This window comes from Bos grunniens, chromosome 1 (assembly GCF_055505025.1).
Source record: "Bos grunniens cultivar Pamir isolate PY7600 chromosome 1, Bosgru_T2T1.0, whole genome shotgun sequence".
In the NCBI taxonomy this organism is placed as follows: Eukaryota; Metazoa; Chordata; class Mammalia; order Artiodactyla; family Bovidae; genus Bos; species Bos grunniens.
In genome coordinates this window covers 83,424,248-83,437,619 of record NC_141165.1, presented here as the reverse complement: position 1 = coordinate 83,437,619, position 13,372 = coordinate 83,424,248, and the positions used below count along the sequence as shown (strand labels likewise).

General features: G+C 40.2%; 1 protein-coding gene across 2 annotated transcripts in view; it reads left to right on the top strand.

Moving 5' to 3' along the window:
* Positions 1 to 7,645: 7,645 nt before the first annotated feature.
* Positions 7,646 to 13,372, top strand: part of ATP13A4 (ATPase 13A4) — a 123,371-nt gene continuing 117,644 nt past the window's right edge. The window contains exon 1 of one of the 2 annotated variants that reach the window (XM_086320192.1): positions 7,646 to 8,032. In XM_086320192.1, the coding sequence (XP_086176318.1) occupies positions 7,970 to 8,032 (63 nt within the window). In that variant the 5' untranslated portion in view covers positions 7,646 to 7,969. The remainder of the gene's footprint in view (positions 8,033 to 13,372) is intronic. The other variant, XR_015134135.1, reaches the window with a different exon arrangement.

Here is a 13,372-nt window from a genome sequence, read left to right as displayed (position 1 = left end):
ACTTTTCAAAATGAAAGACTCTCATTGCACTGAGACTTGAAAATATTTTTTCCAAAGTGCTATGACAAACCTGGCCTGACCATACAGGGAAGGACTAGCAAACTTTCCTTGCTCTACATGGTGGAGGAACTGATGATGGAAATGTGATGTCTACTCAAGAGAGACAATGAAGACCTTTTCCTCCTCCCCTCTCTTCCTCTGATTATAAAAATGTAACTCACTGAGTACCCAGGGCAGCACAACACTTGCCTTCCCACTTATGAGCCTTCAGTTCAGTTCAGTTCAGTTCAGTTCAGTCGCTCATTCGTGTCCGACTCTTTGCGACCCCATGAATAGCAGCACACCAGGCCTCCCTGTCCATCACCAACTCCTGGAGTTCACTCAGACTCACGTCCATTGAGTCAAGCATCCTATTCTAATAAATCACTTCTTACCTATTACTTTGTCTCTTGCTGAATTCTTTTCTGCACTGAGACATACAAGACTGTGGGGCCAGAGCTCTTTGAAACCCTGGAAATGACACCTAACAGTTTCACTCTGATTCTGCTAACTGGGCTTCTGTCTCATTCCCAAACGTAAGATCCCCTGTGGGTACTACTGTTCCCAAGTTCCTGTTTGGCAGCCTGCCTCAAGCCCTAGATCCTTCTTAGGAGTAAGGACTAGGCTTTCTCTTGCCAGGCTCCTACCCAGAATTGGAACACTCCCCCAGGCTCAAAGTCTCTGGCTGGGCTTGGCCACTAGAGAATAGACTCCTGGAGCCAGCTTCCTGTTTGGATTTCCAAGTATCACCTGCCCCATGTTCCTCATGGCTGGACTTAGCTGCTTTTTGGAAACATTTCCACTTTTGTCTTATGGCCTCCTTTCTACGGCCAACTGCTCTCCTGAGCTGTAGGCAAAGATTGCCATAGACAATTGGCTAGATTGAACTTCCTTTGTTAGCACCTGCAAATTCAGCAGTTTGCCATGTACAGATATCAAGTCCATTGGATATGTTCACGATCCTTTCTGTTCTGCCTAAATCAGTAATTGGATACATCCTACAATTCTGTGATACGGCCATAGCTTTGGCACCCCACTCCAGTACTCTTGCCTGGAAAATCCCATGGACGGAGGAGCCTGGTGGGCTCCTCCATGGGGTTGCTAAGAGTCGGACACGATTGAGTGACTTCACTTTCACTTTTCACTTTCCTGCATTGAAGAAGGAAATGGCAACCCACTCCAGTGTTCTTGCCTGGAGAATCCCAGGGACGGGGGAGCCTGGTGGGCTGCTGTCTGTGGGGTCGCACAGAGTCGGACATGACTGAAGCGACTTAGCAATAGCAGCAGTTACCCAGTTAGTGGATTCTGCAATTGTTCTATTTAAATTGGACTTTCCAAATGAAATCCTCTTTTAAATATACTAGAGAGACTGTTCAAAGAATCCTATTCTGATTCCTTCGCAAAAAAGTGGGTAGCAATATGGTGCAGCGTAAAGTACCTTATGGGCTTCCCTAGTGGCTCAGTGGTAAAGAACCCACCTGCAATGAATGAGACACAGGTTAGGCGTGTATTCTGGAGAACTGTCTTCTGGAGAAGATCTTCTGGAGAAGGAAATGGCAACCTACTCCAGAATTCTTGCCTAGGAAATCCCACGGACACAGGAGCCTGGTGGGCTACAGTCCCTGGGGTCGCAGAGAGTCAGACACGACTGAGTGACTAAACGATAATAACAATAACAAAGTACCTTATATAAGACTCGAGTTCTTTATTTGAGGCCCACTTTTCATAGACTGTGACCTCAGAAAATCATTGTACAGTCTTCTTGGAACTTTTTCTTCATCTGAGAAAAAAATGAAGGTAATTTAGTAATTTCTAAGATCCAGTCTACTTGTAACAATCCGTGATTCTTAATAATTCTACCTTAGCATGCATGATTTTGCATATTCAAAATTTCTGTTAGAAGTTCTCAAAAGTAAGTACACTGGCATGAAGTTTCTGCCTGGGGATTTACTCTTCTGGCTTCCATTTTTATAGACTGTCCTTAATGACCTGGTATTGTTGTAATAGTTGCCAACTGAGATGCACTTCACAGAAGAGAAACTGCCTTACCTCCAGAGAGGAGTTTTTCATTTTTGAAAATAACAGAAAGCCAGGTGGTTGCTTCTGAAGGTGGACCAATGGGCCAAGTCACCATAAGGAAGGTCAGAACCCGATGCCAAGCAGGGATATTTGAGAGCAATACTTCTGAGAAGTAGAGACAGTGGTAACCTGCTCTTTTCTACTGTAATTAATGGGGAGTCCCTGTATATTTGTATTAGACTCTTTTTTCTTAGGGTTGCTAAATGTTTCATAAATGAAATTAATTCAATTAAACTTCACAGCACCACCTTGAGATAGGTAATTCCTCTGTGGGACATCACATCTTTGCTTGCTACGATGTCATGTGCAGATTATACAGTAGTGCAGATTAGGACAACTAATAATAAGATGAGTTTAGATGAAGTTCTAGAGTTAAAGGTCTCAAGTGCTTTGCAAATAAGCAGACTGGAGGAACGAAGACTGGAGACGAAGCTTGAGGCAGCTCATTGCCAATGATGACAAGCAGAGACATCACGCTCATTTTGATTTCCACTTTATGTTGAGGACACATGACCCTGAACTGGTCTTTGTGACCCCTTTGTGACTCAGCTCCTACAGCTTTCAAGTGGGGGCAGTAATATTACTCATCCACTTACTTCATAGAGATGTTGCAAGGAATAATATTTGTAACTGCTGTGGAGTTCTCAGATGAAAGGTGGAGGTTAATACATGCTGATTACCACTTATCTTCACACCATCTAAATGAGTTAGGATGTGAAGAAGACACAGGCCCAGAGTCCTGGCAGAAACTGGAAGTGTCATTATTTCTATTTTGCATCCATTATAAACACCCAAAGAGGTTGAAAAATAGAGCAGTGGTCATGCTCCTGGGATAAATGAAAGCAAACTGAAACACCAGATCAGCAAAGAGGCAGCTAATTTTTGGTTTTCTTCTTTTTTTCTTTTCCGTTCTTATTTGAAATGGAGTATTTGAGAGGGAATGGCTGAAGCAACATTTTCTCTTGGGAATTCCTCTCAATTCTAAGCTATCAATATATAAATATGTGTGTATTATTCAGATTCCTAAGAATGGGCTCACATGTGTGTTTTTCAGTGGGCCTTTGCTTTCAGTCTTCTTTGTCAGTAATGTTTTCTCTATCTCTCCATCTCCATTTATCTAGGTTGGCATGGAGCTTCCTACCTCCATGAAGTCTTTTTGTCCTTATCCTACCTGAACTTTCTCTGCCACTCTTTTGTAATTAACACTTGTTTTGAAATTCATATTTTGGTGTTTGTCTTGCTTCTTAATGACTTAGCTCTTCCAAGGTGTATTAACTCACATTCTCCTTTTAGTACAAGTTGGTACAATGAAGTGAATCAAACAAGTGTTAAATAAATGAATGAATGGTTTCTGCTAGAAAAGTGTCAAGATTTGAATTCAGATCACGCCAAACCCACATCTGCTGTGCTCACCATGTCACTCTATACTCTGTGAGGCACATCCAGTGGAGAATATATTTCAAATGGGTGATATTAAGGAAGAGAGAGACTGATTTAAATAATGAAACTTTTAACTCCTTGGGTAAATTCTAGGGAGTGTAATAACTGAATTATATGATAAGATGTTTAATTTTGTGAGAAACTCCCAAAATGTTTTCCAAAGCACCATTTTGCATTCCCAGCAGGAATGAAACCTTCTGTTCCACATCCTTGCTGGTATCTGGTGTTGGCAATGTTCCAGATTTTGGCCATTTTAATAGGTGTATAGGGATAGTTCCTTGTTGCTTGAATTTACAGTTCCCTGATGGCATAATCAAATGAGGTGATTATAAATAACAAACACAAAAGTTATTTACTTAAATTATTTCTTGGTTAATTAGTTTAGCCTTGATTATTAAATTCCTTGTTCCTAAACGTATGTCTCCACAAAAACCTGCACACAAATGTTTATAGCTGCCATTCTCATAGCCAAAACTTGGAAGCGACCAAGATGTCCTTTGGTAGGTGAGCAGATAAATGCACTGTGGTGCATCCAGACAGTGGAATAATATCCAACTCTAAAAGAAATGAGCCATCAAAACAAGACCAGGAGAACTTAAATGCATATTACTAAGCAAAAGAAATCAATTTGAAAAGGCAACATATTGTATGATTCCAACTATGTAACATTCTAAAAGCAACACTATGGAGACAGTAAAACATCAGCCATTGCCTGAGGTCATTGGAAAGTTAGGGATGAATAGTGGGAGGAGGGAGAATTTTTAGGGCAGAGAAACTATATGATACTACAGGAGTTAAAACTCACAGAACGGACAACGCCAAAAGTGAATTCTAGTGTAAACTGTGGACCTTGAGTAAAAATGATGCGTCAGAGTAGGTTTAATTGGTAACAAATGTACCATTCTGGTGGGGAATGCTCATGTGGGAGGAAGGATGTATATTTTTAAAAAGTATATGAAAAATCTCTGTACCTTCTGCTCAACTTTAGTACAAACCTAAAAAATGCTCCAAAAAAGTCTATTGAAATTTATTTAAGTTAAAAATTATTTAATAAATAATAATTAATTTTCCAACAATGTTGTAAAAGGAAGTACATTTAACCTAGAGGGTTCAAAAACTCTTTCTATTGTCTAGAAAGACTGAGTTACTTTAGAACTTGCTTATTCAGTGATTCCTGTAACAGTCAAGTACAGGTTGATCAAGGAAAATATGCATATTTGTGATGCTAGTTTATTTTCACTGACATCATTACTTACTGTATGAAGTTCAGACTCAGGCCATTCAGGTAATGACCTTAATCTCTATTTCCTGCCCTATCTCCCTTTTTCTTTCACTCACTCCTTGATTGCAGCAAAGGTGATGGATTACTTCTGGACCAGCTTGTGTGTTTCTCCTGATGGCTCCCTTGCTTTAGATGCTCTTTCCTATGACCCACTTCCAGTCTAAGCCCCAGCATCTCCACCTATTGAAGCTTTTCCTGTCTGACTTCAAGGTCCTTCTCAAATACTTCCTTCCCGAAGAGGCTCTCCTGGTCATATAGATTTAATATCTCTCAGAAAGCACTTAGATTATGCCAAATGAACCTGTAGTAGCTGTATTAACCTAACAATGAGGAACGTGGATTGGGAGAGCAGCATTGCCATATCCAAATACTAGCATTCGCTATTTATTTTCTGTGCTGGCATTTCCCAGTCTGCTAAGTGGGAAGGTCTAGAGTAGTAATGACTACAGAGGTTGTAGGATTGTAAATATGTGCATAAAATGCTCAGAATAGTGCCTGGTACGTGGAAGTGTTCTGTAAATATTCTGTTTCCTTTTCATGGAGTGTAGCTCCGTTTCTAGGTACACTCAATGCTTACAGACCAACAGTTCTAGACAAGGAAGGAGGCTGCCCATGAGTCATGTGGGCTGTAGAGGCACTTGGATATTTTACCATTAGAACTTCTGGAGGGATATGAGGAAACTCATTATTTCAAAGTCCTCAGTTCTCCTGGACCATGTCGTTGAAATGGTTTTCCACGGACTTCTGGTTTTCAATAACATTTCTTTTTTTTACATTCTTAAGGACTGATTTTGCTATTCAAGTTCGCCTTAAATATTGCTATGGCATAATCAGATCTGTTTAATGAGGTTAAGTTCGTGTGCAGTTTTTCCTGAAGCCCTTAATCAATTACACACTCATCTTAACCCCACAGTGGCACATGAATTGCCAAATGTACTCAGGAACCCAGTCAGAAGGAAGAAGTGCAGGAATTGCCAGTTCTAGACAACAGAATGAAACACTTGTTTCTCACTTGCCCACTAGCATGGGTATAGTTTTACCACTTCACACAGAAACATTCCTCAATCCTCATAAGTTGAGATAAAGTTTGAAGTCTCTTAAATATTTACATAACTCTTGCTAGAGCTCTAAAATAGTCACTTATCCTTTTTTGAGATATAATTTTTTTTGTTGTTGTTGAGAAACAATTCACATTTATAAAGTCTACCCTTTAAAAAGTATACAATTTAGTGAGTTTAGTATTTTCACAAAGTTTTGCTGCCATAACCACTAATTCCAGAAGATTTTCATCCTCCTAAAAAGAAATCTCATACTCTTCATATTTTTGTGATTTTGTGATAAAATGTTTTATTTATGTGGTTAAGTTGCACTAATAATTTTTAGAAATTCAGAGAGCTGCATGTATGTATAAATATAGTAATTAATATTATAATAGGCTATTTTTGAATGCTTATCTTAATGATACTTTACCATTTGTTCAGTGTTTTACACACACACACACACACACACACACACTTCAGTCTTTGACTTGCTAGGATTTTTCATATCAGGTTGGTGATCAATGCCAACATTTGTGGATAGCTTGAAGGAGAGTGGGTGGACACACTGAAGGTAAAAATAACTCCCCTTTATTGAACATACACTGTTTCCCAGGGACTACCCCTCACACAGGAGGTAAGTTCTATTGCTATCATTTTTTATTCTACATGGGAGCAGATAGAGGCTTCTGGAGCTTATGAGACTTGTTTTCCCCACATGGCATAACTAGGAAAGGCCAAATTTGAACCCAGGCCCTCCAAAGAGGGTGGCAGAGAATGAGATGGTTGGATGGCATCATTACTGATTCAATGGACATGAGTTTGAGCAAACTCTGGGAGATAGTGAAGGACAGGGAAATCTGGTGTGCTGCAGTTCATGGGGTCACAAAGAATCATAACTTAGTGACTGAACCTCCAAAATCAGAGTACTTGCCCTTAAACACTGTGCTCTAGTGACTGCTGTTAAATTGGATGTCTAGCTTAATTATGATGACAGTCCTTGATCAGAGCTCTACAACATGCTTCCCCAAGCCCCCATTCAATTCCTCCAGTTATTGGTTGAGAAGAGCCAGCTCCTGCAGGTCAAATGCTTATAGTGAGGCTGGCACACATGAGCAGCTAGATTGCTTTTTTTTTCTCTTTCAGAGCAGACATGAATGTGTGTTGCTTCCACAGTACTGGGACTTCTGACAGTTGTCTTAGACTCCTAGTCCAGCTCTCAAAATAACTAAACACCTTTTACCACATTTGTTTGTATATTTGAATACTTACATCAGTTGGAGGGTAATATATGACTTGATTTATATATGTAGTCTCTGTGCTCAAATAATGTATGTTGAATGAATGTGTGAAAAAATTTAAAAATGAGTCTAGACTCCTTATGAGTTCAACCACCAATATTTTAGTGAGAGGAGACTGCATGGTATAGTTTGATTATGCTTTCTTTTCCCTGCAAGTTTCTCAAAAAAGTAAACTTAATTCCACATACACATTGAGTGGACTATTTTTTTACACACACAGAGAAATGTGATTTCAAATACCTTTTGAAGAGGATTAGTCACAATTTTTACCTTTTGTAAGCAAAATGAATGAAGATCCTATTAAAAGTCGATGGATTGGGGCTTTCATGAATCAGATAAAATCTGCAGCTCTGTTAGAGTCCTTTTGCCTGTTGCCCACTCCTCGGAGAGGTCCTGCCAACTCTGCATTGTCCCGCCGGATTTGCAGTCAGATGTCTTGGGCTGGCAGGCACTGTGCAGGCAATGAGTTCTTTCCCTGTAAGTTGGGTACAAAAAGACCAGCATGGGAGCAGCCTCCTCTGGGACAGCGGCTGAGAGAGAATGCAGTTAGCCAGGAGCGGGCAGAAATTCCTCCAAGCACAGGGTGGCTCGTGGGAGGAGTTCGGTTTCCTAAGTACTGTCATTTGCTGAGAGAAGGTGTGTGCTCCAGAGCGAGTTTTAACCTGGAGGATTGTTAACGCATTAACTCTTTCAGTCAGCTGGAGAGGGAGAGCGGCGGTGGCTGGGCGAGTTCAAACTCAACCTGGACGCATCTGTTCCGGAAGGTCGGGGAGGAGTGGAATCGCTTTTCCATGGGGGACCACTTTGAGAAGGGCCAGCACGCTTTGCTCAATGAAGGAGAAGAAAATGAGATGGTAAGATTCCTGCCACATTCCGCCTCTTTCCATTTCCACTGCCCAGCCTCCAACACTCACTCACTCACCCACACATACATACACACACACACTCACACATATATACACTCACACGCTGACACGCTTACATACACTCATACACACAAACACATGCTCATACACACACTTGTGCGATTTGATTTTGGCACAATGTGAGAAAAGACAATGCACAAGAAACCTTCCTTTCCCATAAATGTAACCTCTGACTCCAGAAATCTGGTAGGCTTAAAAATATTGTATTCATTTTATCAAGAACGTTTTGAAGTAGAATTGAAAGGGAGAGAAATACAATGCTACTTTATGATTTGTTTCGAGTCTCATCAGTATAGCCAGTTCTGGCCAAAACCTACTAATTTTAGCAAATCCCTGATGTTGGAGCAGCATATTTCCTGATAGGAAGGACTAGCACATCTTCAGAGAGGTAAGAGGGCAATGGGGTCCTGACCTCCTCTGCTCACATATCTGTGTTCACAAAGATGTCTGGGCAGAAAACATATAAAAATAGTAACAATTATCAGCCTACGTACGTTTCTCTTTACTTCTAGAATTTTACTTGTTGTTCCCTTCATACAGATTGGTTACAGAAAATTTTCCAGAGTTCACAGTCTCTTTTATTTTAGGTATGTTCCCATCTGAGAAACTGTAGGAAAATCAAAGATGATTCTTATGCTCTTGCTGAAATTAAAGCTGTATTTCTCAATTACAATCTAATCAAGAGAGAGTTAGAAATGTGTACTTCTGTTAATAAGGCCGTTCTGCTAATTGTGTGAGCGTAGTCTTTTATGCCAGAAATGGTGTAATTAAAATGTTAAAATGTGAAATTCTCATTCTACAGTAGCATTTTTATTTTCCTGGAGTAAATATATAAGTAACAAACCCCAAAGATATTTACTTAAAATTGTTTTCTTGGTTAATTGCTTTAGCCCTGACTATTAAATTCTTTGTTCCTTAAACTGGTCTTTCAAGTCTAATCTGCTTACCTGTTCCTATAGCAACAACATTTTTTGGAACTTCAAAAGTAGATCCCTTCTACTATCAAAGCTGAAACATTTATAAGGGAATCAAAGTCTCCCAAGTTTATATGGCTTTCTCAACTGTCTCCTTAGTTCTTTTGGATTTGACTACCAAATAACAATTGCCTTTAGGCCCTATACAAATGTCACCAGAAGTGACCTTCTGATCCATGTTTTTGATCCATCCCTTTTTCTGATTCATCCCTTTCCCTCCAAAGTGTTTTCTCTATGTTTAGAAACTTGAGAAAATTCTCTATATTAACTTGAAAATCTGATCCTCATTTTTAATATTATTCACAAGAAGGCAAAGTCTGCTTCCCTCTAAGGTTTTTTTTTTTATTCTCCCTCAAATCCTCAGCTGGAAATACAACTACTCTTTTCCTGTACACTCATTTCTTCTCTTCCACAGCTTGTCATTCCAGAGTCATGAAGAATTATCTACTTGCTGGCGGGACATTTCTAGTTCCAGGGAAACTAGTCTCCCTTTTGTAGCCTACCGAGTCTACTGAAGCAATGTTGTCAGTAGGTCACCTTCACAATGGTATCACTCAGTCAACACATTCGGGTGTCAGCTTAGTTTTGCATGCAACTGAAAGCCCGGTTAGGAGAGGGCCTTTGACGTGGAAAGCACACTGTGTTTTCTGGAGAGGAGTCATCTAGCCGCCAGTCTCGGCAGAGGTGCAGCAATTAGTATGCACTCTTGAGCTCTCTAGCCTGCTCAGCCTGGAGAAACCTGGCCACCTGCCTATTACTGTGTCTGACACTGTCCATTTTAAACACACCACCCCGCTCCCTTCACCCAGAACAGCAAGCATCAAAAATTAGCAAGATAATGTATGCCACACATTTTAAGAGTGATTTTTAGTTTACAAAATAGTTTTTTTGCCCACTAACTAACTTAGTTTTCACTACACCCTGTGATGCCTTTTTCAGCTTTTGCAGAGGATATAGCACGCCTTTTCTTTTTTAAGTTGTACTGCAAGGCATGTGGGGTCTTAGTTCTCTGCTGCTGCTGCTGCTGCTGCTGCGTTGCTTCAGTCGTGTCCGACTCTGTGCGACTCCATAGACGGCAGCCTACCAGGCTCCTCCGTCCCTGGGATTCTCCAGGCAAGAACACTGGAGTGCTCTGACCAGGGATCAAACCTGCACTCCCTACAGTGGAAGCACAGAGTATTGGCTGGACCAATACTGTAGCCAGGAAAGTCCTGGATGTGGTACTCTTAATAGGAGAACACACTTCCTCCTTTAACCGAACAAAGTTTAGGAGCATCTGATCTGCTTAGATTCTTCAGGATCTGTTGTTATATATGGTTTGTATTTCCTGAGTCAGTCTGTCTCCTTTGGCCTCAACGTTAGTTCCTTTTAGCAAATCAACATTGTCTAGAAATGTGTCACACCAAGTGTTTATAGTTCTGGCTTTCTAATTACTGCAAGTTTCCAGGGAAAATAACATTCTAGGGTTTAGCCTTCACGTCAGATAAAGAAGAACGGAATATTTCCAGGCCTAATGATGCCTGGGACTATCTTCCACTCTAGAACTAATAAGCTAAAAACTAAAGAGACACTCTGCTCCTGCTGCTGCTGCTGTTGCTAAGTCACTTCAGTCGTGTCCGACTCTGTGTGACCCCGTAGACGGCAGCCCACCAGGCTCCCCCATCCCTGGGATTCTCCAGGCAACAACACTGGAGTGGGTTGCCGTTTCCTTCTCCAATGCATGAAAGTGAAAAGTGAGAGTGAAGTCACTCAGTCGTGTCCGACTGCTAGCCACCCCATGGACTGCAGCCTACCAGGCTCCTCCGTCCATGGGATTTTCCAGGCAAGAGTACTGGAGTGGGTTGCCATTGCCTTCTCCGAAAGAGACACTCTTAGTGACCTAAAATTAATATCCTCAAGTGTAAATTGAGACAGAAGCCCATGGAAGAAAGCACTTGTTAGGAGGATAAGGCAGAAAAGGGGGAAAAGTGAACTTCAGAGAAGATTTCCCCAAATGACTGCCTCTGAGAGGCCTCAGAAAGGAGACGGTCTCCCAGACATCACCTGAGTGGGACCAGAGATCAGGCTTTCACTAGCCTTGGGCTAGCCACTTGCCTGCTCTAGCCTGTTTTTGTGCCTGTAAAACGGGTGTAGTCCTTTTCTTACTTGTCTCACAGGGTTCTTATGTGGAAGTGTTTGAAGAAATATAAAATTCTGGAGAATCATAAGCTGGTGTCTATCCAAAGATAAAAGTCAGGGCTTCAGCAGTTAACCAGTTGAATGCATACTGCCACCTCCCTCCTCACCGAATGAGGTCGTCTCCTCTCATTAAAAAATGACAAGTGAAGAATATATACTTTTATTCACAAGTTATAGAAACCATTTATAAATGGAGAGGTGCCGAGTTTCTTTATTAATAATCAGCTTTGTAGTGCTTAATTTGGAAAATACCCACCAGTCTTAGGACTCAGTTTCCTTATTTGTAAAAGGAGAGCATCAGATGGCCTGGGATCTCAAATGCAGATGTTACATATTTGTATTTGGAAAGGTCTTAGAAACACTGAGTGCTCATTTCCTTATACCATGACTGTACAAAGATATGATTTAATTGATTCAAACTTTACTCCCTATCATATTTAGTTACACTCTAGTGAAATCAGACTCCTTCATGGGGAAGTGCTTTATTCCAGTGATACTTTTTTAAATAAATATTTTTGTTTGTTTATTTAATTACTTGGCTGTGCTAGGTCTTGGTTGCGGCATGCAGGATCTTCCATCTTCACTGCAGCATGTGGACTCTTTAGTTCTGACTTGTGGGACCTGGTTCCCTGACCAGGAATCAAGCCTGGGCCCCTTGGATTGGGAACTCAGAGACTTAGCCACTGGATCACCAAGGAAGTCTGAGACTTGTTTTAAAAATTGTGTTCCCTGATTTTTTTCCTTCCTGGATTTTAGCAATTAAAAAAGAAAAAAAAGCCTTGAAAATTTTTTCTGATTATAAAGGTAACGTATGTTTATTGTAAAATATATTGCAATGACATACAAATGGTGTAAAGAATGAAGTAAATATGATTCATGAACTTCCCAACCAGACATGATCAATATTATTATATTGGTGACTCTCCTTCCAGACTTATAAAAAATGCATATACAAAACTTATCACTTGCTAGCATTTCACTACATTTTAATGTTATCTATATTTTTGCAATTATTTTTATTTGTTGTATCTGTATCATGGAAATACAACATATTGGTATGCTACTGTGCATCTCTTCTCAACTCTGCATTCAGTGATGCCACCTTAGTAGCTTGAAATTAATAATGTTGGGTGTATTTATGCCATGGAAATCAAAAGGTGCTGCAGAGAACTTCTGTCTGCCCCACCTGAAGACCGGTTGTTAACTTTATACCCATACACTACAGCACATATTATTTCTTCAAGACTTTTCTCCCTCCTCCATCAGATCAGATCAGATCAGATCAGTCGCTCAATCGTATCCGACTCTTTGCGACCCCATGAATTGCAGCATGCCAGGCCTCCCTGTCCATCACCAACTCCCGGAGTTCACTGAGACTGCCTGAATAAAATAAGAATACTGAGATTCCCCTGGTGGTCCAGTAGCTAAGACTCCACACTTCTATGGCAGGGGCAGGGGTTTAATCCCTGGTCAGGGAACTAGATCCCACATGCCACAGTGAATACTGAAGATCCTGCATGACACAACTAAGACCTGGCCCAGCCAAATAAACAAATATTTTTTAAAAATAAAATAAAATAAATAAGAATATTATATTTGTATATCATCCATTTTTTTGTACTATTATCATGCTGAATCAAAAGACAGTCACAATCTACTCTTAAAAGAATATATACACATTATCATAAATACATTAAGAAAAATGGAGTCATTCCACTTATACTCTTTTTTAAAGCTGGCCATTTCATTACACTTAAAATGTTAGGGACATATTTTCCTTTTGATGTTTACAGCTTCATATAGCCATTTTAATGTTTAAATTATGTTTGGATGGACTGCACTAAATCAAATACATCTCAAATGTTGCACGCTTAGGTCATTTCTAAATATTTTTTGGCTGTGACGGACAATTTTGTGTGTGTATTTTTATATATTCATCAGAGCATTTCCTCAGGGAAAAGTCCTAGAAAAAGGTACTGCTGCTTTAAAGGGGATGTGTATTCTAAGTTTTGATTGATATGTGATTTTAATACGAAACTGCCCTCCCTAAGATTGTGATTGTACCAGTTTATACTCTGACTAGCAGTCTTTTTTGAGAATGCTTACTTTCTCTACC